This window comes from Zootoca vivipara, chromosome 13 (assembly GCF_963506605.1).
Source record: "Zootoca vivipara chromosome 13, rZooViv1.1, whole genome shotgun sequence".
Lineage (NCBI taxonomy): Eukaryota > Metazoa > Chordata > Lepidosauria > Squamata > Lacertidae > Zootoca > Zootoca vivipara.
Window position 1 is genome coordinate 27,174,237 of NC_083288.1, and position 26,657 is coordinate 27,200,893.

Genomic DNA, 26,657 nt, shown 5'->3' on the forward strand with positions numbered 1-26,657 from the left:
GTAAGGGCAAGAAAAATAAGATTGAACGTGTTTCTGGCATTTATGTTCTTGAATCCGAAAAAGCCTGGTGCACACAAGCAGTTATAAGGAAGTGGCTTGATTTAATGCTGCCACTTGTTACGCGAGGTGGCCAAAAAGGTCTGCTAGTCTGGGATTCAGCCAGCACTCATCGTGCTAAAGACATGAAGAAGTTCCTTGCATAGAGAAGAATAGATCAAATAATGATTCCTGCAGGAATGACTGCTTATCTGCAGACTCTTGATATTGCAATAAACAAGCCATTCAAAGACCATTTGCGTGTAGAAATTAACGACTACATTGAAAATAGAATGACAAGAAATCAGCGTGGAAACTTTGTGAAACCTGGCCTGCAAGAGGTTGTGAATTGGGTGAGGAAATCATGGGAAAAATCAGTGACAGTGTTGTTGCCAAGGCTTACCAGGATAAGAGCTGCTCATTTACTGAGAGCTGTATTGCTCGACATGAAAGATTGGGGCCAATGGTTCTAAAGGAACTGGAGTCACAAGACATTCAGGATGGAATTCCGGATATGGAGAGTTATGACAAAGTTCCAGAAGAAGATGACTTTATTATACTTGAATAAATGTAGTTTGCAGTAGATTTTGGGTTTGGAGAGTTATGACGATGTTCCAGAAGAAGACAACTTAATTATAACTGAATAAATGTAGTTTGCTTTACCATACTTTATTAAAAAATAAGACATCCCTTGAAAATAAGCCATGGTGTGGTTTTTTGAGGAAAAAATTAATACAAGACGTGTTTTAAAATATGAGAAACACGGTAAATAAATAAAAAAAGATTTAAAGATTTAAAATTTGGAACGGGGGTGAGATTCAAAAAACGGAAGCTGATCTCCCCCCTACTGATTTAAAGAGGAAGCAGCTTAAGGAAGACCCCCGGTGCCGGGGCAAAGAACTTAACCGCTTGAATATTTCCAAAAACTGACTTAAGATTCTCCCCCAGAGGCAGGGTAAAGGGGGAGAACGGTTTCAGACTGTAAAAACCCTGCAAGTATATGTAATTGAAGAAGAGACCCTCTCCATACCCTGAAAATCGGCACCCTGAACAGAACAGCGAGTGGAAAATAATGGGGTGAGGGAATGGAAGGAACTGACTTTCAAAGATTTTCGGTTTGATATTTGAGGGCTGACCGCAGCCTTTTGGAAATAATTAAAAAGTTGAAGATAAAATACATGGAATATAATGCATCCACTTTGGACTATAAGGAATAATTATAACTTGTAACCACTTCCTGTTTCCCAAGTTTTGTTCTGACCTTGAAAAGCTAGAAAAATGTCAACAAGAGATTACACACCTGGCTTCCAGGAGAAAGTTTTCAGACTCTTGTGGGAAATAAAAATTAGTATGCATAAGACTCAACAACAATTGGAAGGAATAAACCAAGATGTACAGAAAGATGAGACTCTTCAAGAAATGGTGCAAGAGGATAAAAAGACTGATGATTTGAACTACAACAAAACTGAAGAAAATGGGGATGGGACACAGGATTCGCAAAAGAACAAAGAAATAGCCGAGAGTTGGAATACCCCTCCTTTCGAGGGGGAGAAGCAAGAACTTCTGAAGAGACAGAAAACCCACAAGAAATGCATCCTGCAAAGAAGAAAGGACTTCTGGGGGGAGGAGAATAGAGAAGCCTGGACTGGAAAATTTGTCAGGAAGGGGGTGGGATGAAGGAGGAAAGTATTCTGTTTAACAGGATGGATAAAAAAAGGACTGAAAACTGGATCATTGACTTTGGTACTTGCTGGACTGGAGGGGGGAGGCCGAGATCAGGGGAGGCGGGGGAAAGAATTGGGGATAAGGAGAAAATTTAGAATTGGGAATACAAATAGGTTTTAAGAATATGGGAGTTTTTGGGGAAAAAAAGAATGATGATGAGATAGAAACAAGATTTAGGAGTTGTTTAGAAGTATTATAAAAGAGATTGATGAATAATTCAGGGGACGATTGGGGGTTCCTCTCCCTCTTGTCGGCCCTCTGCGCGCAGGGAGCTCTTGGTGGCAGGGGGGGCTCCTGGGGCGGGGAGGGAGGGAAGACCCAATTGGAAAAAGAACCATTGCCTCTCCCCTTCTTTCCTCTATAAACTCTCTGTGGCAGGGGGAGTGCTGGGGGTGGGGTGGGGTGGGAGAGAATGAGAAATGATGATAGAAGAAAATTTAATAGAAAATAAGGATGTTATTGATATAAGATTGGAGAATTTCGAAAATAGAGTGGGGGATATGACAAGAAAACTGCTTAAATGATGTTGAAAATCAGAAAAGGGGGGAGGTAGGGGAAGCCCATAACACAATGGTTTGGAAAAAAGATTTATTCTATTTTTTCTGTTTCTTTTTCTTTTTCTTGTGTTTTTCTCTTTTTCTCTTTTTCTTTTTTCTTGATTTTTGGTAAAGTTTAAATAGTTGGGTGGACACTCACCTTCTCTCTTCTTATTACCCTAGGACTCCTCGGTGGCAGGGGAGGGGTTTGCTGGGGTGAGGAGGGAGGGGTGGGGATAAGCCCAATTATAAAATGCACCGCCTTCGACTGCGCACTGTTCATGGGAATACCTTGTGGCAGGAGGGATCTCATGGAGGGTGGTTTAGAAGAAGGTGGAAATTATGTTACTTAATTGTGTATGTGTCTTTGTTTTGTTAATATGCAAAATTAATAAAAATTATTATTAAAAAAAAGATTTTGTAACTGTTCCGGATTTAATTAGAAAACCAAGGTACGACTGTAATTACAAACTCTTCAAAGGTTTGATTCATGTGCTTTTCCATCCAGCAGTTAAATAGGCAGTGAAGCTTAGATTCCATAGTGGTAAGTGTTTCTAAATCATTTGCACAGAAACATAAAGATGGTTTTGTAAGAAAGCCACGTGGTTTGGGCCTGGAGCAACCAGCACAGACCTCCTTCCTGGTAGGGCTCACACAGTGGAATGGTAGAACAAAGGCACGAATCCCTTCCAAGGTGAGGGGAAGTGACTTAGCTAAGCCAGCCAGGACAGCCCACTCTTAATGCCTTTAATGCATTAATTAAATTTAAGCTGGTTGGTTATGTGAAGCTGGCTATCCCACACAATCAGCTGGGTCTAGTTAAGTGTGAATTGAACTTAGACTATGTATTGTTCATTATCATGGGTTTTCCTGCCACAAACGTAGTAGGCCACACACACACCTTAGCACTGGAAACCTTGTTGGTGTAATTGCCTATAAGTCTGGCAGTTCTCCAAATCTTCTCGGACAACCTCTTCTCAAAATGTTCAGATAACTCCACAATTACACAGCAATTCACTCCTTCCTGATGATGATCCACAACCCACACTGTAATTTGTATATAATTTCATTAAGTTTTCTGTTTTGCAATTTAAAATACTCGTACTACATCCTTAAGATATCAATGACTTACCTTCTTCTCTTTCCATGGTTCATTTTACATATCATAAATCCCTGCATATTTTACAAAAAAACATACCATTCAGCATTCCATTACTGCATCCATCAAAACTTGTTTACCCTGTTGAAGTTATCTTAATGCTGCCAGCGTTTTCAGCTGAAAAGTTATTTCCCATATATTCATTAAGCATTTTCCAATCTTTAAACGAATGTTATTCTAAATGTTAAGTCTGTGAGCTGTGCACAACACAACCCACGCTGTAATTTGAGCCCTTTTATACATAAAGTTAGGTACCTAAGCTGCCCAGTAACACTGATAAGGAAGTCTTATCACAAGGAGCTCTTTCCTCACTAATGGAATTGACCCATTAACTGCGTTCCTTAACAAACCTGCCATGGTTCTCTGCAGTTTGCTTTAAAATCTCTGCCCTCCTTGCCACACCATATGGGTATCCATTCTGGGTACCCAAAAGCAGTGCAGAAGGGTAGTGACAGACCAGCTAGACTGTACTATATTGATGGTAGTGAATGAGCTTTTAATGGTTTTCCTTTGGTACAATTAAGCTTTCTTCTCTCTTTCTCACACTCTGCTTCAGATTTACTTCCAGCTGCACAGGGCTCTCAAAATGATCGTTGATCCTGTGGAGCCCCATGGAGACATGAAATTCCAGTGGGACTTAAATGCTTGGACCAAGAGCGCAGAGACATTTGGTGAGAAATGGACTACTGGAATTATTTCATTTATTCATAAGATATAGCCCAGCTTTTCGGACATACACCATCCCATGAAATCAATAAAATACAGCAGAGCTGTTTCAATGTGGTGCCCCCCCCCCAGGTGTTGCTCCCAGCAGTTGTAGCTCAGAATATCTGGAGTGAGCCATGTTTTTATTACCCTGCAGTATGATATTCCAGAAGTTGACCTGGCTAAGAAAACACCACCAAGAGTATAGGGAATTATCTCCCTTATATGAAACCCCTTACTAGCTGCACACTTGTAAAAGTATACAGATGAAAATACTATTGGATTTCTTTAACTGAACAACAAACTGACTCTAAAGAGACTTTAAACTAAAGATAAATGCTTCCTCTCTTAGCAACTTTATCTACCCACATTCCAACCTTCAAACCATTCCAAACCTCCCACAAACTCCCACATAACTCCCATTAAACTACCGAAGAATTAACAGCAAACCAGCTTTGTAACTAAACAACTCTCATACTAACTAAACAACTCTCATACTAAGATTCAACTAAGGAATCTCTTAAACTGAGAATTAAATCACACTGATAGATATTTAACTGAGAGATACATTCAACTGAGAGAGTGATCTACTAAGAGATACATTCAACTAAGAGATCTAAGGCTTTCTGGCAGAGCCTTACATACAAGGAGCAGAGCTCACGCCTGTGAGCAATTAACAGAAATCACTGGCACATGTTTCTCTTAGACAGTATTTACATTAGACCGGCTCTAAAGTAACTTGACTATTCAAAAAAATCCAACAATTCAGTCAGCACCCTTTTTGTGCATGGCTTCTCTGAACTGGGACTTCCTGGACTTAGAAGAACTTGCTTCTGTTGTCTGTCCTTCTCTTTAGTTACTTATTCCATAGACTTCATGCATGCTGATGGTACAATAGCGGTACTGGATGATGTGCAAGAAGGCCACAAATGAAGGTGGGGAAACCATACAAACCATACAAAGCACAGTGCAATCCTAAACACATACCCGTCTTGCAGAATATCTGTGTTTTCAAGATAAAAATCTACTAATGAAATGTGTCTGCGTCTCTCAGAGAGACAGAGAACAGAAAATTCTTTAAGTGCCTCTTTGGCATTCAATAAGTGGTAAGGTTTATGTGACCTACCGTATATTCCGGCGTACAAGACGACTTTTTAACCCGGGGACTCGCCGAGCAGCGCCAGAAATCGCTTCTGAGCATGTCCGCATGTCTGCACATGCTCAGAAGCGATTTCTGGCGCTGCGGACATTTTCGATATGGGTAGCGCGGCACCAGAAATCGCTGCAGACATTTTTGAGTTGGGTGTCTTATACGCCCAAGTCACCTTGTATGCCGGAATATACGGTAATGTACAGTGCTGCCTACCAACCTGCCCAGGGATAACAGCATCTGGATGTGGCTCTCTCGAGCTGTTATGTGCCAGCTGTCTGGCCTCTGTGCCTGGATGCTTTGCTTACCTGCATCACTGTTCCAGCCCTACCTCATTGTGACAATTTTTACATTCTTGCATCGAGGCAAGTGTAACAAATGCCAGCCCTTGAGAGACATAACCTTCCTTTTCTACCCCACCATCCCTCCCCTAGGTCAGATAGTCTCGGAGCGGAGTGGCTTGCTGGCAACCCCTAATGCCCAGACTCCCCAACAGCGGGCCAACGCTACCTCTGCTGCATCTGGAGGAGTGGCAGTCAGGCAGGGCTCTGTTCCTCCTTCTCAGGTACCGGCTCTCCTTTGTACCAGTTCTGTCTCCCCATGATTGCCTGTCTTTGTAGATCCAGCAACCCTTGGCTGGTTGGTCCACATACATCCTGGGAGTGCCTGTCTCAGTGGCGGGGAGGTGCATTTTATGCATGAAGCTGTCACAGTAACAACACACCATGCGTCATCAGTCGTGTCCCTTCTACAAGTAGATAGTACGTTGCTGCATGCCTTGGGCTAGCCTGCCGGAGCCCCCATAGTGGTCGATGGTCCATAAAATACTCCATATCCATTGGCTTAACGTGCAGTAACAGGCTTCCTGGTCCACCTTTCCATGTAGGGTGTCCAGCAGATGTCTCTGCAGACAAGCATATTGAATAAGGGAGCTCTGCTTCAGCCTGTGCTGCCTTCCAACAGCCAGCGGCAGGCAATCCCCGACTGCTATATCAATGATGCTAGTGCCTCTTCTGCTGGACAGGTGAGCAGGGAAGGATGAGGAAGAAAGGGTCTCTAGAATGGAGGAGGGTGCCTTTCCTGGCACTGCTTACAGGAGATGGAATGTGTCTTTGTGGGTGCTGATTTCCTCCAAGGTGTGCCTTTCAGTTGTTAAGCCTGCAGTCGACGGCCACTGTCTTGCACAGGACCTGTAACAAGTAATGCATCTTGATGGAAAGTGGTGAGGAAGCAGCTTAAGGCTGGAGTTGGGTCTCTCCCTTGACTTTTTGCTCTGTTCTTTTGCAGCCAATGGACATGGGTGACGGCTTTGGCGTAGGTAAGCAGTGTGAAGGGAGCTGAAGGGGTGTTCAGTGGGAGGGCAGGTAAAAGCTTTAAGGGAAGGCTGAGGAACCTGTGGCCGTCCAGATTTTTCAACCTCCGTGAGCTTTGTTCTGTTGTCTGGGATAATGGAGGTTGTGGTTTTAACAGCTTCTGGAGAATCACGGGTTTCTCATCCCTGCGTTAAGGGGTCCTTTCACTTCTAAGATTTAGAAGGAGCATCGGAGGTGGGGGTGAGGGGTGGAATTACAGGTGAAACTAGGAAAATTAGAACATCGTCAAAGTGCATTTATTTCAGTAACGCAACTTAAAAGGTGAAACCAAATATACGAAATAGATACATGACATGCAAAGCAAGATATGTCAAGCCTTTATTTGTTCTAATTGTAATTATTTGTCGTTAGGCGGGTCAATTATAAATGGAATGTAATTAATGAAATGTAATAGCGATGTTTATTTTCGTATTATTGTAACCCGTTGTTTTATTACTGTGGAATTTCCAAAAGAAAGCATTTGTAAAAATTAAAATTAAAAGTTGCGTTACTGAAATAAATGCACTTTTCGATGATACTGTAATTTTCCGGGTTTCACCTGTAGGCATGGGGCAGTCCCATCGATTATGACAGATTTTTTTCTCCGTTTGGGCCAAGGAGGGTTGATGGGATCCAATTTGGGGTGACTGTCTTTTGACACTTGTTTCCCCTCACTACAACAGAAGGATCGTACTCTGGTGAAGCCAATGTTTCTGGAATGAAGAGGTAAGTGCATTCTTTTTTATGTGCTGCCATGTCTTCCTGCGGTGCTTGGGCCCCGTTTTGCAGTAGTTTACTTCCAAACCACCCCATCTTCTCTATTCCCACACACGTGTGCCATTTTAGGATCTGGTGCATTGTTGAATGCTAAGAGCCTGCCTGCTCCAAAGGAAAAAGATCTTGGCCATGGGTTTGTAGATTTGTAGGCTACTTTGAAAAAGTGGAGTGATAACTTGCCTAAAATATAGATTCTATTTACTACCTCTTGACAGTAGCACCTTAAAGACCAACTAAGTTTATATTTTGGTATGAGCTTTCGTGTGCATGCACACTTCTTCAGATACACTTCAGATACACTTCTTCAGTATCTGAAGAAGTGTGCATGCACACGAAAGCTCATACCAAAATATAAACTTAGTTGGTCTTTAAGGTGCTACTGAAGGAATTTTTTTATTTTGCTTCGACTCAGACCAACATGGCTACCTACCTGTACCTCTTGACAGTAAATGTATGAGATGCCTATTGAAGGGCAGCATCATGCGGTTGCTGGGTAACTCTTTCCACTCCCCACCCCCAGTCACAAAATGCCTCGAACAAGAATTATTCCTGCATGAAAGTATGACCTTAGCAGTTCTTCAGAATAAGACCTGAATAACCTTTTCTTTTGGAACTAAAACTAAACCACCAAGCATCCTTGTCTGCAAGAGGTAATAGGTATTAAAACTGGTTGTGTTGCTGGACTGGAATTCTTGGTGCAAACGAGAATTTTATTTTGCCCATCCATGTGACACATTCCAATCAAATTTCCAAGCAGATGGAAAGCTTGAGAGTTGCCATGTTCTGGGAGCTCAGGTCTGATCATTAGGAAGTGCATTTTGCCTTGAGCTGGACTAGATAGAAGGCTGCTGTCTACTCATTAAGCCTATAAAACCAGTTCCATCCTAGATAACACTACAACAGCTGAATGGTGGTGTGGTGTAGTCTTGCAGGAGTGTTATTGAATAGGTGTGTTGATAGGGTGGTATCAGCGGGCGACTTTCTTTTCCCACTAGGTATTGCAGACTTCAGCTAGACCTTTGTAATTTCTGAGGCTTAACATACAGTGGTACCTCGCTAGACGAACGCCTTGCAGCACGAAAAAATTGCAAGACGAAAATGCTTTGCGATTTTTTGGCAGACTTGCAAGACGAAGCAGGGCACCGCGAGGAGGAGAAAGTCACACCAAGTCTCCTCCGGGGAGCCCGCCCGCCTTGCGCTTCCGTCGCCACCCGCCCGCCTTGTGCTTCCGCCACCGCCATCGCCTGGCTTCCGCAGCAGCCGGACCCCCCCTCACTCACCTTAAGCCGCCTGCGCGTGAACGGGAGAGGCCAACCAGACAGCCTGCGCGCGAACGGGGCTGTCTTGTCTGGTTGGGCGCGCGAACGGCTGCTGGGGAAGGAGGGACGGAGCGAGCCTCTCCCTGGCCCTCCTCCTGCTTCCCCCTCCCCTTAAAATATGAAAAACCTCTGGCCGTGGCGGGTGAGTCGGCGCCTTTTTTTGCGCTCCCCCCCATAGGAACACATGAATTAAATTTCAATGTATTCCTATGAGAAGCTGCGCTTTGCAAGACAAAATTATCGCAACACGAAACGATTCGTGGAATGAATTAATTTCGTCTTGCGAGGTACCACTGTACACGATTTTCAACTTTAAATCTAAGGCAAGAGGGCCTAGGATCTTAAATTCCTAGACTTTGCTGTCTATACAGCAAGGCCAGGTGTGCAGTTCCTAACATGGGTTTCCTACTATGCTTCAGGACCCGTGGCCAAGATGGAGAGAGTGGCACCGTGCGCAAGGTGCCCCGTGTCAGTCTGGAGCGGCTGGATGTGGACCTGACAGCGGACAACCAGCCACCTGTCTTCAAGGTGTTTCCTGGCTCTTCCACTGAAGACTTCAATCTCATTGTGATCGAACGTGGGGTTCAGCAAGCTGCAGCTGCCGCTGCCCATTTAGCAGGGCTGCCGGCAGCAGTGAAGGTCAGCGTTGACCCTTTAGGGTTAGCTTAGATCAGGGTGGGGTGGTGAGTATTGCTAGCTGCATGTAGCAATCCTGCTCACTTGTGAATACCACCCCCTTTAAAAACCACCACCATTGCCTCCTGTTCAGTCCATAGGGAGTTCCATGTTTTGCACACAGTCAAGTAAAGTAAGTCCCTCCAGCCCACCACTGCTGAAAGTGGGCCAGAGCATGCTGCTGCAGTTCCCAGGGGTTGAAGTGTGCCTGGATTAACTTGACCAGTGAAGCAGGGATCCCTGCTGCAGATGGACCGATCTGTATTCATCCTCTCCCTCCAGCTAGTATGACAAGGACATCTAATTGGGCATCTTCAGTCTGCGTTAAAGCTGAAAGACGTAGGGAGCTCCTAGAGTACCATCAGTGTCCAGAAAATAGTGCAGTCTTCTGATCCTTTATCAGCTAAGCAGTGGGGAGGCTGGATAATAGGGGGACAGGTTTAACTGGACTGTCCCTGGCAGCTGCAAGGTGGATACCCGTCCATTGTTCTAGGAGCTGTTCAAGGAAAAACCAGTGTGATTTTTGAGTGGAAGAATACTTGTGTGCTCCCCCCAATTTTTATGAAGGGAGTAAATTCCTGTGTGGTGTTGGGCTAGCCCAGGCATAGGCAAACTTGGCCCTCCAGATGTTTTGAGACTGCAATTCCCATCATCGCTGACCACTGGTCCTGTTAGCTGGGGATGATGGTAGTTGTAGTCCCAAACACATCTGGAGGGCCGAGTTTGCCTATGCCTGGTCTAGCTCAATATTGACAATGTGGACATGATCTCTGGGATGTCTCCTGCATCTTATAAAATCAGTTTTTTTTTAAAAAAAAATATAATCAGTTTTCATTTTTTCCATTGTGTCTGTTATACATTTCTAGATATTAAGCTGTTCAGAAATATTTCTAAAAACACAATAAATGTATATGCGGAAGTGGTGAGGATCAAACATGAGACTATTGCATAATCTGCATCACTATAATTCACTAAATTCATCCCAGCTGGTTTGTGGGAACAGATTTATTTCACCCTGTGCCCTAATAATGAGAGGTGCTCTTTATTCTTTGCACTGCTTTCCCTGTGCATTTTCCTGTTGTGCTTCTGTCCTGACTCCCTCTCTGTTCTCCCTCCTCTAGGAGGAGCAGATGGAGGCAGCTATTGACCACCCAGCTTCTGTTGATGCTAAAGACACTAAGCCAGTGGTGCTCCCCCAGGATGCTTTGATTCCAGAAGGCTCCTCAGCGCCCCGGCTCATCTCCCCCAGTGGCAGCACCAGCTCTGCTATGGAAATGCAGTCTGTTCACAGCCACGATGGCGCTGCCAACGGGGACGAAGCTGCTTCCTGCAGAGTCTGCCTGAAAGCTGGTGCTGTAGTCATGTGTGATGGCTGCAAGAAGTGCTACCACCTGGATTGTCACCTGCCTGCTCTCCAGGAAATCCCCAGGTATGGGCTTCCCTATTCCTAAATGTCGTCTTGTGCATCTTGGTGTTCCTCCTATTGGCTCTGGAGGAGAAGACGGGGCTTGTAAGTCAGGAATGGTGGTAGTGGCACAAGCAGCAAGTCTTATGAAGATAACTCTGCCCAATATTTCTATTCCTGTAGTGCTGCAGAAGGGAAGTCCTTCAGCAAAACACTTGAGTGTCCCCCTTGTTGTTGTTGTTTAGTCGTTTAGTCGTGTCCGACTCTTCGTGACCCCATGGACCATAGCACGCCAGGCACTCCTGTCTTGCACTGCCTCCCGCAGTTTGGTCAAACTCATGTTCGTAGCTTCGAGAACACTGTCCAACCATCTTGTCCTCTGTCGTCCCCTTCTCCTAGTGCCCTCAATCTTTCCCAACATCAGGGTCTTTTCCAAGGATTCTTCTCTTCTCATGAGGTGGCCAAAGTATTGGAGCCTCAGCTTCACGATCTGTCCTTCCAGGGAGCACTCAGGGCTGATTTCCTTAAGAATGGATAGGTTTGATCTTCTTGCAGTCCATGGGACTCCCAAGAGTCTCCTCCAGCACCATAATTCAAAAGGATCAATTCTTCGGCGATCAGCTTTCTTTATGGTCCAGCTCTCACTTCCATACATCACTACTGGGAAAACCATAGCTTTAACTATACGGACCTTTGTCGGCAAGGTGATGTCTCTGCTTTTTAAGATGCTGTCTAGGTTTGTCATTGCTTTTCTCCCAAGAAGCAGGCGTCTTTTAATTTCCCCCTTGGAAATCATCAAAATGAATTTTCCTTTCTCTCTTAATGATCTGCAGTTAATGCAGACTTTGTGTATCTGGGAACATTCCTAAGCATTACCAATGCTGATGGGTGTTGGAGGGCCACAGGTTCCCCACCACAATTATTGAAGGTGTTTGGATAGTAGGTTTTTTTTAAAAAAACTTTTTAAAAATTCATTTTATAGAAACGCAAACAACCACACAAAAACAAAAGAAAACAAACCACACTCACATTCTTATCAGTTCATACTTTCCTTAACCTTCTTGGGTGACTTCCCCGAGTCCCCCCGTCTGAATTTCACTTTTAATCATCTTTAGCAGTTTTCCAGGAAACAATTAAACTAAATCTTGATGTTACCAATAATAAAAAATCATCATCATCATCATAACTAAACACATCTTAGAGATACTAAACATAAATCCTATTTCTAACCCGAAAGCTTATATCAACTTCCCTAAGAATTCCAACATAATAAATATTACAATATTTTTCAAATATAATTTAAATTTCTTCCAATCTTCTTCCACCGTCTCCTCTTCCTGGTCACGGAGTCTCCCAGTCAGTTTGGCGAGTTCCATAAAGTCCAACACGAGCTCCATCTTAATTATGCCAAGACCAAAATAATGGTATTTGCTGCTCGACCAAAACCTAATTTGTGGTCAATTAATGGTATTCCCATAGAGCAGGTTAGTTGCTTCAAATACCTGGGTCAGATAGTTCGATCAAACAGGTCCTTCTTGGCACACAGAGAATATATAGCCGCAAATGCTTCTAAAGCAGCTCTGTTGATTAGATCCCTGTACTCCAAGAAACAGGCACAAACAGTGGATGTTGCCCTGCGACTCTTTAAAATGAAAGTTCTCCCACTACTTTTGGTGGGCATTGCCTTGGGTACGCGTAGGAACTTTGTAAGCTTGGAATCCATCCAAACACAATTCCTCAGGGCCATTCTCAGGATCCCCCCTTCTGTTGCGGGTGTGATCATGAGATTGGAGACCGGTTGCCAAGCCTTTACGTATGTGGCCCTGAAAGCGAAATTATGGCTATGGCTCAAACTATGTTTCAGACCGATGGGTTTGGCCCCCCTGATTCTGAGGGATAATTTTAAATCTCCATGGGAAAGGGAAGTGGTAGAGGAAGTGCAAAAGTGCGGTCTGTCCTCCCTTTATATTGAGTCCATGACGTTCAGTCGCGCTAAAGCGATGATCGCTCAGAGATTGGGGGATATTGCCAGACAGGAGGACACAGCCCGCGTGAAATCTGGGATGTTTTTAGGGGAGCAGGTGTATCGGTCTGCACCAGCCCGTTACCTGGCGGATATCCACTACGTGGAATACCGCAGACTACTAACTGCGGCTAGACTGAATGTCCTTGATTCGGCGGTTTTGAGGGGAAGATTTGGAGGAGTCCCATACGGTCAGAGAATGTGCCATTGTGCCTTGAGTGAGGTAGAATCTACAGAACACATTCTACTGAGTTGTCCCTTTTATAATGATTTAAGGCAATGTCTTATAGCCCCGTATTTATCTCAGTTTAGTTCCCGACTAAGAGAACGGCAGGCAGCATATTTGCTAAACAAGCCCACTGGGAAAATAACCTTCTCAGTGGCTAAATTCCTTTTCCTGGCGCTCAAGTGTCGGAAACGTATAATCGAATGTCTTGATGTGGGTTACCTGTAGGAGGTTTAGTATATAAATAATATAAAACTGAGGGCATCAGCGGGATACATACCCCATTTATATTTTTATATTTTATGTATCCCCTAATGCCTTCAGTTTTATATGTTTATCTTTGTATTGAGAAATGTTTTTGTTCTGACTATCGGTCGAATAAAGTATATTGATTGATTGAGATACTAAACATAAATCCTATTTCTAACCCGAAAGCTTATATCAACTTCCCTAAGAATTCCAGCATAATAAATATTACAATATTTTTCAAATATAATTTAAATTTCTTCCAATCTTCTTCCACCGTCTCCTCTTCCTGGTCACGGAGTCTCCCAGTCAGTTTGGCGAGTTCCATAAAGTCCATCAATTTCATTTGCCATTCATCTATGGCAATAAATAATCTTGCACCTGTTGTGGCATACAGAAAGAATGTGTCCTTTTTGGGAATTTCTTCCCCTACTATTCCAAGCAAAAAGGCTTATGGCCTTTTAATAAAATGACTTTCAACACTTTTTTCATTTCATTATATATCTTTTCCCAGAAGTCTCTTTGGGACATGTCCACCACATGTGGGAAAAGTTTCCTTCTTTCTTTTTGCATTTCCAACACTTATTGTCCAATGTATGATACATCTTTGCTCATTTTACCAGTGTTAAATACCACCTGTACATCATTTTCATCATATTTTCTTTCAGAACGGTACATGCAGTAAATTTAAAACCTTTTTTCCACAACCTCTCCCAGTCACTTAACATTATATGACGTCCCACACCTTTTGCCCAATCAATTATTACCGATTTTACTTGTTCATCTTTCATATGCCACTCCAGCAACAAATTATACATCTTAGAAAGATTTTTTGTCTTTGTCTCCCACAATTCTGTTTCCAAACTCTGGATTTATCTGTTTGAAAACCTATATTCTTGTTGTCCATCCTGAACACTTCATTAATCTGATGATACTGTAACCAATCATCTAGCTTATCTTTAAGCTGATCATATAACTTTAATTTAAATTTACCCTCCACTTCCAACAGCATATGCCTATATTTCAACCACTTGGTTTCCATATTTAACCTTTTATTGGCTTTGGTCTCCAATGGTGAAATCCACATAGGTTCCAATCCATCACCCAGATAGTCCTCATGCACTCCCCACCACACGTTTGCAAAGATTAGCTATGGATGGCTTAGGAAGAAATCAATGAATGAATAGTAGAACCTTAAATCTCTAAATTAAACTAAAGGGCAGCTGTAGCAGCTCTGATCTCTTACCGTGTTTCCCCGAAAATAAGACATACCCATAAAATAAGCCGTAGCCGGATTTCTAAGCATTTGCGCAATATAAGCCATACCCCCAAAATAAGACATAGTGATAGGCACAGTTCTGGACAGCGCCAAGGAAGAGGTGAGGCTGGACGCGGCAGCACCCTTAAGACGGCCCTCGATAGGCATGGCTTTGCAGCATATTGGCGCAGAGCGGTAAAGACGGCGGGCAGCAGCTGGAGGGCGGCTCCTACAGTAGGATGGAGGCTAGGAGACATGCGGGCAGCCCCCTCAACAAGAAGCGGCTCCCCCTGTCAGGTCCCGGTGGTTTTGTGCTTGCTGTAAGCTGAGGCATAGAGGGAGACATAGAAAGTGAAAGTAAGTCTCCTCAGTGAAGTGAGGAGCAAGACGCTCTGTTTTAGGTACAGCCATACCTCGGTTTAAGTACGCCTCGGTTTGAGTACTTTCCAGTACTGTCTGGAACGGATTAATCCATGTTCCATTACTTTCAATGGGAAAGTTCGCTTTAGGTTAAGTACGCTTCAGGTTAAGTACGGATTTCCAGAACCAATTACACTCATACTTCGGGTTAAGTATGCTTCAGGTTGAGTACGCTGTGGAACAGATTAATCCACTTTCCATTACTTTGGGAAAGTTCCCTTCAGGTTAAGTACAGTGGAACCTCAGTTTATGAACACCTCAGTTTACAAATTTTCGGTTTACAAACGTCGCGGACCCATCTGGAATGGATTAATTCACTTTCCATTACTTTCAATGGGAAAGTTCGCTTTAGGTTAAGTACGCTTCAGGTTAAGTACGGATTTCCAGAACCAATTACACCCATACTTCGGGTTAAGTACGCTTCAGGTTGAGTACTCTGTGGACCCGTCTGGAACGGATTAATCCACTTTCCATTACTTTCAATGGGAAAGTTTGCTTCAGTTTATGAACACTTCAGTTTAAGTACTCCGCGGACTGTCTGCAACAGATTAATCCACTTTCCATAACTTTCAATGGGAAAGTTTGCTTCAGTTTATGAACGCTTCAGTTTATGAACAGACTTCCGGAACCAATTGTGTTCATAAACCGAGGTACCACTGTACTGTACAGACTTCCGGAACCAATTGTGTACTTAAACCGAGGTACCACTGTATTGTGTGTCATCAGGGGGAAGAAGTAAAGTTGTGGCTGCCGTTTTACTCAGCAAGGTGGGTCTCTCTCCTCCAGCACCAACCAGCACCAACCCCCAGACAAGATGAGTGCAAAAAGAAAGAGTTATTCTGTTGAGTACAAGAAAGGAATTGTGGAGGACTCCCAGGGCAAGAATCTTGCGGCGTTCTGCAAGGAGAAGAAATTGGATATCCGAATGGTCCAAAAATGGCGGGCAGAATACGATAACCTCAGTCTGCAGGTGGTCATAGGAAATGCTAAGAAGCGTAAGTGTGGTGCAGGTCGGCAACCTTCAGTTCCTGAGCTGGAAGACATGATCAGTGAATGGATCGTTGACAGGAGAGCAAAGGCTTTGGTTGTGCGCAGGGCTGATATTCAAGCATTTGCCCTTGAAATGGCACCACAATTTGAAATATCCTCTGAATTCAAAGCATCGGAAAAATGGCTGGCTGGCTTCCTTCAGCGATATGAACTGTCTCTCAGGAAATCAACAACACTGTTTAAGTTGGAAGATGCTGAAATTGTTAAGCGAGCACTTGCGTTCAAGTCCTTTGTTGATGGCATCGACTTTTCTAAATACCAACTTTGCAACATGATTGCTATGGATGAAACTGCAGTGTTCATGGGTCAAGGAGCCCAAATGACAGTTGAGCAGAGGGGTGCCTCCTCAATCTACGTTCCCTCCACTGGTCACGAAAGTCCACGTGTTACCTGTATTTTGGCGATTCGTCTGGATGGAAAGAAAGCCACACCTGTTCTCATCACTAAGGGCAAGAAAGATAAGATTGAACGTGTTTCCGGCATTTATGTTCTTGAAACCGAAAAAGCCTGGTGCACACAAGCAGTTATAAGGAAGTGGCTTGATTTAATGCTGCCACTTGTTACGCGAGGTGGCCAAAGAGGTCTGCTAGTCTGGGATTCAGCCAGCACTCACCGTGCTAAAGACATGAAGAAGTTCCTTGCAGAGAGAAGGATAGATCAAATAATGATTCCTGCAGGAATGACTGCCTATCTGCAGACTCTTGATATTGCAATAAACAAGCCATTCAAAGACCATTTGCATATGGAAATTAATGACTACATTGAAAATAGAATGACAAGAAATCAGTGTGGAAACTTTGTGAAACCTAGCCTGCAAGAGGTCGTGATTTGGGTGAAGAATTCATGGGATAAAATCACTGACAGTGTTGTTGCCAATGCACTCCGAGCAGGTTACCTGGATAAGAGCTGCTCATTTACTGAGAGCTTTATTGCTCGACATGAAAGATTGGGGCCAATGGTTCTAAAGGAAATGGAGTCGCAAGAAATTCAGGATGGAATTATGGGTTTGGCGAGTTATGACGATATTCCAGAAGAAGACGACTTAACCATATTTGAATAAATGTAGATTGCTGTACCATTTTTAACAATAAAATAAGACATCTCCTGAAAATAAGCCATAGTCTGTTTTCTTTTGTCGACTAATGAATGGGAAAAAATGGCCGCACGCTTATGAATTTTTCTACATCTGAACGGAAAACCGTTGGCGGTTTTAGATGCGGTTTCCTTGACTTATGAATTTTTCTGAATATTTTCCCCTGAAAATTGCTTCTCCTATGGCGCTTTGTGTATGAGAGGCTTTAAAACCCCTGTGCCATGCTTCCAGACCTCTGGGTTGTACGAGGCATGGAGCGGTGTTGGGGAGAGAGAGATTTGGAGCCAGTTGGAGTTGCTTGGAGAGTGTTGGAGTTTCTTTTTCCTGCAATTTTCTACTGCTGGAAAGGTAGGTTGATTTTCCTTCTCTTTACTGTGGGGGTTGTGGGGTGGGTCTTTTGTGTGTGTGTAGGGGGGTGTTCTTTCCATGCCATGTTTAATGCCCCCCACCTTTGCCTGTTGTCTTTGCACTTTAATGCTAAACTGAATGTCTGGTTTAATTGCACTTTTCCCCATGCCATGTGTAAATTTTTTTTCTTTGCCTGTGGTCCTTGCACCTTGATGCTAAATTTTTCAGGCTGGCCATGAGGTTGTGTTTAGGTTTTCTGAGCAGGTTTAAGGCTCCTTTTTGCTTTCTGGCCTTTCTGCTGTTTTAAGAGTTCTTTTTGGTTTCTGCTCTTTGCAACTTGCTGCTAAATTGCATGTCTGGTTAAAGGGAACTTTTTTCCATGCCATGTTAAAGCGCACTTTCTGCTCTTTTGTCTTCAGGATCCTAATGATGTTTTGTTTCCTTCCTAGTGTTTGTGGTGTCATGGCACCAAAGAAGCCAGCAGAGTCCGGGAAGCGCAAGAGGGAGCTGATTCTCTTGGAGGTCAAGCAGGACATCATCCGCAAGCATGAGCAAGGCATGCGAGTGGTGGACCTTGCAAGAGAGTACGGCAGGAGTGCTTCGACCATTGCGACCATCCTCAAGGACAAGGAGAAGATTATGGGTCGTGAGACAGCCAAGGGTGTCACGATCATTTCCAAGAACCGGCCTCCCATCATGGACGAGGTGGAGAAGTTGCTGCTGCTGTGGATCCGCGAGAAGGAGCGTGCAGGGGACACTGTGACTTCGGCAGTCGTGTGTGCCAAGGCCAGGGCCTTGCATGCTGACCTGATCGCCCAGCAGCCAGGAACTTCACAGGAAGAGTTCAAGGCAAGCCGTGGGTGGTTTGAGAAATTCAAGATGAGGTCCGGTATCCGCAGCGTCGTCCGACACTGAGAGGTTGCAAGTTCGGATCTGGCTGCAGCGGAAGAATCCTCACGGAGTTCTTGGAGACCGTGACTGCTGAGGGCTACCTTCCGGAGCAGGTCTTCAGTTGTGATGAGACTGGCCTCTTTTGGAAAAGGATGCCAAGGAGGACCTTCATCACACAGGAGGAGACCAAGATGCCTGGCCACAAGCTGATGAAGGACCGCCTCACCCTCCTCTTCTGTGCAAATGCCAGGGGTGATCTGAAGGTAAAGCCTCTGCTGGTTTACCATTCGGAGAACCCCCATGCTTTCAAGAAGCACAAAGTCAACAAGGAGAGGCAGAGTGTCATGTGGCGGTCCAACGCCAAGGCTTGGGTCACACGGGTCCTGTTTGTGGACTGGGTGACCCAGGTGTTTGGTCCAACAGTGAGGAGGTACCTCCAGGAGAAGAACCTGCCCCTGAAGGCCATCCTCTTGGTGGACAAAGTGCCTGAACATCCTCCTGGGCTGGAAGAAGACTTGGCGGAGGAATTCAAGTTCATCCGAGTAATCTTCCTGCAACCCAACACCACCCCCCTCATCTAGCCGATAGACCAGCAACTGATTGCCAACTTGAAGAAGTTGTACATGAGGGAGCTGTTCCGGCGTTGCCTGGACATGACGGATGGGTCAGGCATCACTCTGGCTGACTACTGGAAGCACCATTTCGATATTTTGAGCTGCCTGCAGCTCATCAAAATTGCGTGGGACAGTGTCAGCCAGAGGAACCTCAACAGTTGCTGGCAGAACTTGTGGGCAGCCTGCGTTTCCTCCACTGAATCCAGCACACAGGAGCAGGCCGTGGTAGAGGAGATCGTCTCCCTGGGGCAGACCATGGGCCTGGAGGTTTCAACACAGGACGTGGAAGAATTGGTTGAGGGACACAACCTTGAACTTTTCCACCGAGGACCTGTTGAGCCTGCAGGAACAGGAGCAGCAAGGGGTGCAGCCAGGCACACCTGAGGAGCAGGAGGAAGAGCCGAGGCAGTTGCCTTTGTCTTATAAGAGGGCCTGCGAACTGTGGGGAGAGCTGCAGAGCTTTGTGAACGATCTCAGTGAGGATCAGGCTGCAGCCCAGGAAGCTGTGGAGCACTTTGATAATGTGGTCGTTGCCCCATGGCGAGCAATGCTCCGCAAGAGACAGAGGCAGCAGGCAAGGCAGGAGGAAGAACCTTGCTGTTATTCCCAGTTGTCACCCTCTGCCTCCTCTTGGAATTGGTTTCCTGTTCCCAAGTTGAGGTGTGTGGTATAAAGAAATGTAACTTGAGGGTGAGGCATGTTCCTTCGAAGAGTGCCTGCCTTAGAATTGCACACAAGTGTCCTTAACATGTTCCAAAGCTGAGGTGTGTAATGCTTTAAAATGTTGGCTGAGGCATGCTCGTTGTGCCTGCCTGTCTTTGAAAAGCACTGCAGTGACCTGCATCAGGTCCAAAAACTGTGTTGAGTAAGGTTTAGAAGTGTTGTCTGAGACATGTTGAGTGTGCCTGCCTGCCTGCCTGCCTTTAAAGTGCCCTGAAGTGACCTGCATCAGGTCCCCAAAAAACGATAAAGTGCTGTTGTAAATGTTTATTATTGAAAAGTAATGTTGCTGTGCAGTTTGCAAGCCTTTAAAGTGCACTTGATGAAGAGTTTTGCACAAAAAACTGGGTGTCTGGGTCTTTTTCCTAGGCTCCGGAACGAATTAATCCATTTCCGCTTTTCGACTTACAAACTTTTCGACCTACGAATGTGCATTCGAAACGGATTAAGTTCGTAAGTCGAGGGACCACTGTAAGACAGTGTCTTATTTTTGGGGAAACACGGTAACTGCTCCAATGGAAATAAATATGTAGCACCCTTTCAGGAGATACACACACACACACACACACACACACACACGTATGTATGTAAACTGGCCATGTCCGTTAGCATCCACTTTTCACCAAAAACGCTTGACCAATTGCGTTTAAATTTTGACACAATGCCACATGCGAATATGAGAGTAGCCCCATACTGGTTGCGTAGCGATGCCACACCTGTGCCAGGTAAAACCCCCAAAACCCTGTGTTTCAAAACATACCACTCAGACGAAAATGCATGCTGTGAAAAGAACCAGGTTGCAAACCAGCGCCCTCTAGCGGCGGCTACACTGGTACTGTACTTATAAAACCTTCCCTCTCAACAGCACCTCTGCTCCTATTTACATACTAGGTCGAATGGAGGTACTGAGTCGCCTGGGTGGGGGTTGGGGGGAGGAGGGGACGGGATAGGTCAGGTCATGGTGGCACCAGTCACAGGGATTAGCCGGGTGGGGTGGGGGGAGGAGCGGGCGTGATACGTCATGGGTTGGGACAGGGTGGCGGGAATCGGGGATAAGCCGGGGGTGGGGGGAGGAGGGGGCAGGATACGTAATGGATTGGCACAGGGTGGGGGGAATCACACGGATGAGCAACAGCAACACGTGGCCGGGCCAGCTAGTAAATAAATAGAAGAAGGGGGACAATATGTTACTTATTGTGTATGTGTTTTTGTTTTTCAATATGCAAAATTAATAAAAATTATTTTAAAAAGCTAGTAAATAAATAAATGGGGTGGGGAATGGAACCTTCTAAGCCAGGGTGGGCAACTCCCAATAGACTGCGATCTACTTGCAGAGTTAGAAACTGGCAGTGATCTACCCCCTTTTGGGGGGTTCAGGTAAAAGTTGAGATTTTTATGGGCTGCAGGGCTAAAATGTTTAGCTTTTTTTTAGGGGAGCCAAAGTTCTTGGGTTTCTTTGGGGGGTGCCAGTGATCTACTACAGACGTCCGGTGATCTACTGGTATATCACGATCTACCCGCTGGGCGTGCCTGTTCTAAGCTAACTTAAAAGTAGCAACAATGGAAACGAAATCACAAAATAAAAAATTCCAAATGCAAGTTGTCAGGATTTCTCCCTGGCTGTACTGTAGCGGTGGCCAACCTTGGAACAATACTCAACAAACTTCTCTCTCACTTTCCCCGTGCAGCCAGGAATGGAAGTGTCTGTTGTGTGAGCAGCCAGTGAGAGCCATTGAAGAGGATGGGACCGACTTGACTCCAGTCTCCATAGATGGGGAGGTGAAGCTGCTGTCAGTTGCTGACCAGCAGGTACTAGTCTGCCCTGTCTTTAGAAGAAAAACAGCTTGCTCTGGCTGATGGTTTGGGCAGAGCTGACAAGTCTCCTTCTTTGGAGGATGGCCCTTGTGGTCTCTTCCAACTCTATGATTCTATGAATGCTTCGGGGTTGGCCTGACCTTTAAAGGAGACAAGGTCTGGAGCAAAGAGAAGCAACCCAGCACATATAATTATAACAGCATCCAATCCCAGGAATGGGGTAGGATGTCGTCCCATTGTCCCTGACCATTCATTGTTGGCTGAGACTGGAGTTGAACATCATCTGGAGGGCGATGCCTTGGCTAACCCTGAGTTAAACCCCTCCTTGCACCAGGCGGCCCTGGTTGGCTAGGCGCTGGGGTGGATTGCACCCTGCAGTGTCAGGCCCAGGCTGCCACCGGGCCCAGAACTGGCAGCAGCAACAAGCAGCTGTGGCTCACTCCCAGTCCTACCCATTCCCATCCCACCACTGCACTTGCCTGACATGGGGGTTCTGGATCTCAGGCTCTACCGGTCAAAACGGGCCCACCCTCTTACCCAGTTGTGATTGGCCAAGCGGCTAGCCAGCCAATCAGGATTTTTTTAATAAAAAAATCTTCACATCTCATTTCCCTCTGTGGCCCCCTAGCCACATTTTTTTCCACCGAGAGCCACAGGGGCCATATGGACCACCCTTCCCCAGTATGGCACCTATCGGCAGCAGCTCCTGTCAGCCTGCATGACCCAATGTTCAGGGGTGATTATAGAAATACAATCTGAAACATCAGGTTGAGGTTAGCTGGTCCTGAACCTGGCCAGGGCTACAGTGAGCTGCGTAGAGGTACAATTCTGCCAGCTGTGTAAGCTTAAAAGACCCTAGGAGAAAGGGTGGGCAAAGCAGTACTAGTCTTCCAATATGGACCTGATTTAACCAGCTGATTCCTGGATGTTGCAAAACACTGAAATGATGATGGAGAGGACCTGGCAATAAGCATACACAACCATGTATCTTGCAGGCTTCCGATTTGCAGCTTAGTCACCTTAATTGCTTTTGCCACTAACCACCTTCTCTGTTTTGTCTCCCACAGAGATGTGAGCAGGTTCTCCTTGAGTTACTGTGTTATGAGCCATGCAGGCCGCTCCACCGGCTCACCAATACCCTAGTAAGTCTGTCGTATGTGATATATGGGGGAATGTTGAATATCTAATCACCTCAACGGTGCTTCTTTTAGTTGTAAAATGTTAACGTGTTTATGGCAAGTATTATCCCTTGTCCTTTTGTCCCCCCCACTCCCAAAGTATTGGAGTGGTTTTTATGGATTTAAATGCAGTGAGTGTCCTGTTCTTTTTCAGCTCTGGTCCTCCCCTCACCCACCTTTTGCCTTCCATGGAGAAGGGTATTTTGTAATACAGGCATAGCTGCCAAGTCCCCCGGACGGCCATTTTGGAACTGGGCAAAGCAGCATCAAAAGTCACTTCTGAGCATGCTCCGCCCAGTTCCAAAATGGCGGCAGCGCTACTTCCGGTCTGCTATTTCCGTCCCGGTCCCTTATTTCTCTGACAGCAACTTGGCAGGTATGAATACAGGAGCAGCTCATGTGGCCTCTGGAAGCGGTGGACTGCAGTTCCCATCATCCCCAGCCAGCATGGCTAATGATAAGGGATGATTGGAGTTATAGTTCAGAACAACTGGAGGCAACCCCTGCTCTTGATAGAGTTGCAACTCCAATCTGCTCTAACAGGCAGACCTGCAAATCACCCTGGTAACTCCCCCCCCCCTTTTCACTCCTGCTTAGCTCCAAGGAAACGTTGGTGTAGTTCTGCCAACTTTTCAATTTGCCTATTTCCATCCTCTTCACAAGCTGGAAGAGAGAACCAGTTTTAAAACCCCAAAAGGGGTCATTTGCATGGTTTAAAAGGCCTACAAATGCTGTGGCTGTATTGCTTCCCAATCCAGGCAGGGAAAACACAATATTGCATGATCTTGGGAGTGTTAGGAGGATCCCTTTGAAAGAGGATGGGGCAGAGGAATTCCCACCTGCAGGTAGCCACTCGCATAACAGCAAATGCCACTATTTGCATTGCAAGCTTGCTGGGTGTCTTGTGGACATCTGAAACCATGTGCCTGTGATAGCTTGAGAGGCGTTAGAAGCACCTCTTCAATACAGCTTGGTTTTTATTCCTGTGTCCATGTGTACTCCAGGAGGGGCAGAACACCATTGACTTGACCTTGATCAGAGCCAAGCTGCAGCGGAAGCTCTCACCACCCTATGGCTCTCCTGATGAATTTGCAGAGGATGTCTGGAAGATGTTCAGGCAGTTTAATAAGCTGACAGAGGTAAGGCTTCCTCTGGCTCAAAAGGGCAGAAGGACAACAGGTTTAAGGGGGCTAGAATGGTGGCCTGGGGGGGGGGAGGTGGCAGAAACAGACGTAACATCTCCAACCAACCTGCTACAGGACTACCCCTAGGTAGGTAGAGTATCTAGATGTGCTGTGTTTGAATCTGGGGTTGTTCCCTTTTAACAGTTTATATATTTCCGTTGGAAATATATCCCTGGGTCCCCAAACTTAGGGTTCCCCAGGCCACATACAGATGGCCTGTGGTTTATCTGGATTTTTGGTTGAAGATGGGAGTTGGCACATCCATCACATCCGAATACAGTATTTGTACTGCTAGTCAGTTATATTTTTATTGCTTTTTATTTGTTATATTGCTGTAACAGCTCCATATAATTCCAATTGTAATAACAGGCAGGAAAAAACAAGGGGTCTGCCAAGACCCTAAGCAATTTTCAGGTGGTTGGGGTGGGTGATGAATGTTTGGGAATCACTGATACTGTATTTACTGAATATAACAAAGACGAGGGATTTATTTACCTTTGCAGTTCTCTACTTGGTGTTAACACTTCCTGCAAACGTTTTAATATAAAAAACCTGTTTTGCAGGCTCATTAGTATCCCTTATTTAACATAGATATAATATTTATTAGGTTTCTTACCTGTTCTTCACTATGAGGTTTCTGGTTACAGTTGACACCAATTTAATAATGTGTTATTAACATCAGTTAAAACTAAGTGCAGTCATTAGAATAGGGTGAGTTCTAAATGGGTAGCTCCTTTCTGTCCTTAACGTAAGTTGAACATTATTTCTTCACACACAGAGGGCCGTGCATGCTTGTGTTCACAGGTTGAATTAGAGCCTGATGGCTGACAACATTGAATGGGCATCTAAATCGGTCAGCAGCCTAACACCAAATAGTTCAGGGAACGGCACAGCTGTATGTAACTTGGAGGATAATGAGCACTCTTGCCTGCTGCATTCCCCAGCTAGTGTATCAAGTGGGCAATAAATATCCCTGATGTCTCAGTTTTGAGTGATCGCTTGCTTTTCCCACACTCTGGTTTTTTGTTTGTTTGTGTGTGTGTGTCATCAGGACAAGGAAGATGTCCAGTCCATCATTGGGCTGCAGCGCTTCTTTGAGGCTAAGCTGAGCGCTGCCTTTGGCGACCGGAAGTTCTCGGCGCTCCGTGACCCCATCAATGTGGATGAGCCGCAGGAAGGTGGCACTCTACAAGCCACCGACCTTGGTGAGGCCACCTCTTCTAAGGCTGATGAGAGCGGTGAGGACGAGGAAATGGCCACCTAAAAAGAAGTGAAGAAGCTGCTCCTAACAGACGGACCAGCATTCCACGAAGGAGGGGAAATGTTTTTTTTCTTTTTTGGGGGGCGGCGGCACCCTCTTGAAGCTGCCTTCATTTTGTCTCTGCCCTCCACTCTTCTGGTCTTTCTTGTTCCCTTCTGCACCTCTCTGCCTTTTTTTTTTTTTAAAAAAAGAGTTACTGTAGAACTCGACTGCTTAGATAATGGTTATAAATAGTCTGACCTGTTCTCTCTTTTTTTCGCTTGAAAAATTTTATGCCCTTGTTCTGACAGATACACTTTGTGTTTTTTTGTTTGTTTTGTTTTTGTATTGGAATGGAAATTGATTCGGGGCAATCCAGAACCCTATAACTTGCTCTCCTCTTGTATTCCTTTCTTGCTCCAAGTGGGAACAAAGTTGTAGTTCCCTTTTTATTATTTTTTTAAATTCTCCCACTCCCACCCCCCCAGTCCTCACCTCCACACACCAAGGAGGGAGGTTTTGGCCCAGAAACAAGTTGGATCTCCTAACAGAAAATCTCTGCCACTTAAAAGATACTTGACTGCCGTGAGAGTTCCTTTCCTTGTCTGTTTTTCAAGTCTGAATTTTTGAACAGTGTTTTTTCTCAATTTATATGCAGTCCTAGTGAAAATCAACCTGGACATCTAATAGATGCAACTGTAGTTGGGCCTTCGTGACAGCTGTTTTCTGAGGTGGTGGTGATTTGATTATATATTTTTTTATTCCTGTGTCCAAATAGAGCTCCTTGCTTTTTCTATTCGTTTGTTGAAGAGGAGAGATGTCTGTTTTCATAAGTCAAGGTAGTTGTAGGTTTTTAAATCCAGTTGTCCCTTCCGTGTAGCCATACTTTTTGGCTGTACGTATCTTCAAAAGCTTTCTGTCCCAGTAGTTTATCCTCACTATCCCAAGAGCCATTCTCATGAAAATGTGCTTTTTTTTTTTGCTTATGTATATTTTAGACTTTGCTTCTTTCATGTTCGAGAAAAATAAAAGATGTTTGCAACTGGTGTGTCTTGTCAATTTGGTGGTGGTGGGAAAGATTGATTTTTATTTTCTGCATCACGGTGGGGTTAGAATACAGTGAATTTGATAATCTCTGCCCAGTTGGCAGAATTCACAAAGGCATACTCTGGTGTTGTTTAATGTCCCCATCCTTCCTTTTCAGTTCTACAGGGGTAACACTTAGGCTGAGATGGGATATGAAAGGTGGTGCCATTCCTTGGAGTGGTGGTGGTGGCGGCAGCCTGAATTTGGTGAGACAGTGCCTCACTAGCCCTATTGAGTTGGCCTCCACTGGGCATAATGCAGTCTGAAAGCTGTACTGCCTGGCTCAAAAATTGATCCCTTCCTGCTGTCCCAAGACAAGTTTTCTAAAAGTGGGGATGACACAAAACGAATAAAACAGGCATTTCACTTGCATGCACTAAAAGTTATAATAGTAACTGTAGCAAAAAAATAAGCCAGAGTTTATTC

At 44.9% G+C, this 26,657-nt stretch overlaps 1 protein-coding gene across 2 annotated transcripts in view; it reads left to right on the forward strand.

Moving 5' to 3' along the window:
• TRIM28 (tripartite motif containing 28) overlaps positions 1-26,187 on the forward strand; it is a 49,510-nt gene extending 23,323 nt beyond the window's left edge. The window contains exons 8-17 of one of the 2 annotated variants that reach the window (XM_060281530.1): positions 4,013-4,127; positions 5,746-5,876; positions 6,599-6,629; positions 7,347-7,389; positions 9,179-9,398; positions 10,556-10,863; positions 21,417-21,537; positions 22,611-22,685; positions 23,726-23,860; positions 24,957-26,187. In XM_060281530.1, the coding sequence (XP_060137513.1) occupies positions 4,013-4,127; positions 5,746-5,876; positions 6,599-6,629; positions 7,347-7,389; positions 9,179-9,398; positions 10,556-10,863; positions 21,417-21,537; positions 22,611-22,685; positions 23,726-23,860; positions 24,957-25,169 (1,392 nt within the window). In that variant the 3' untranslated portion in view covers positions 25,170-26,187. The remainder of the gene's footprint in view (positions 1-4,012; positions 4,128-5,745; positions 5,877-6,598; positions 6,630-7,346; positions 7,390-9,178; positions 9,399-10,555; positions 10,864-21,416; positions 21,538-22,610; positions 22,686-23,725; positions 23,861-24,956) is intronic. The other variant, XM_060281528.1, reaches the window with a different exon arrangement.
• Positions 26,188-26,657: the final 470 nt, after the last annotated feature.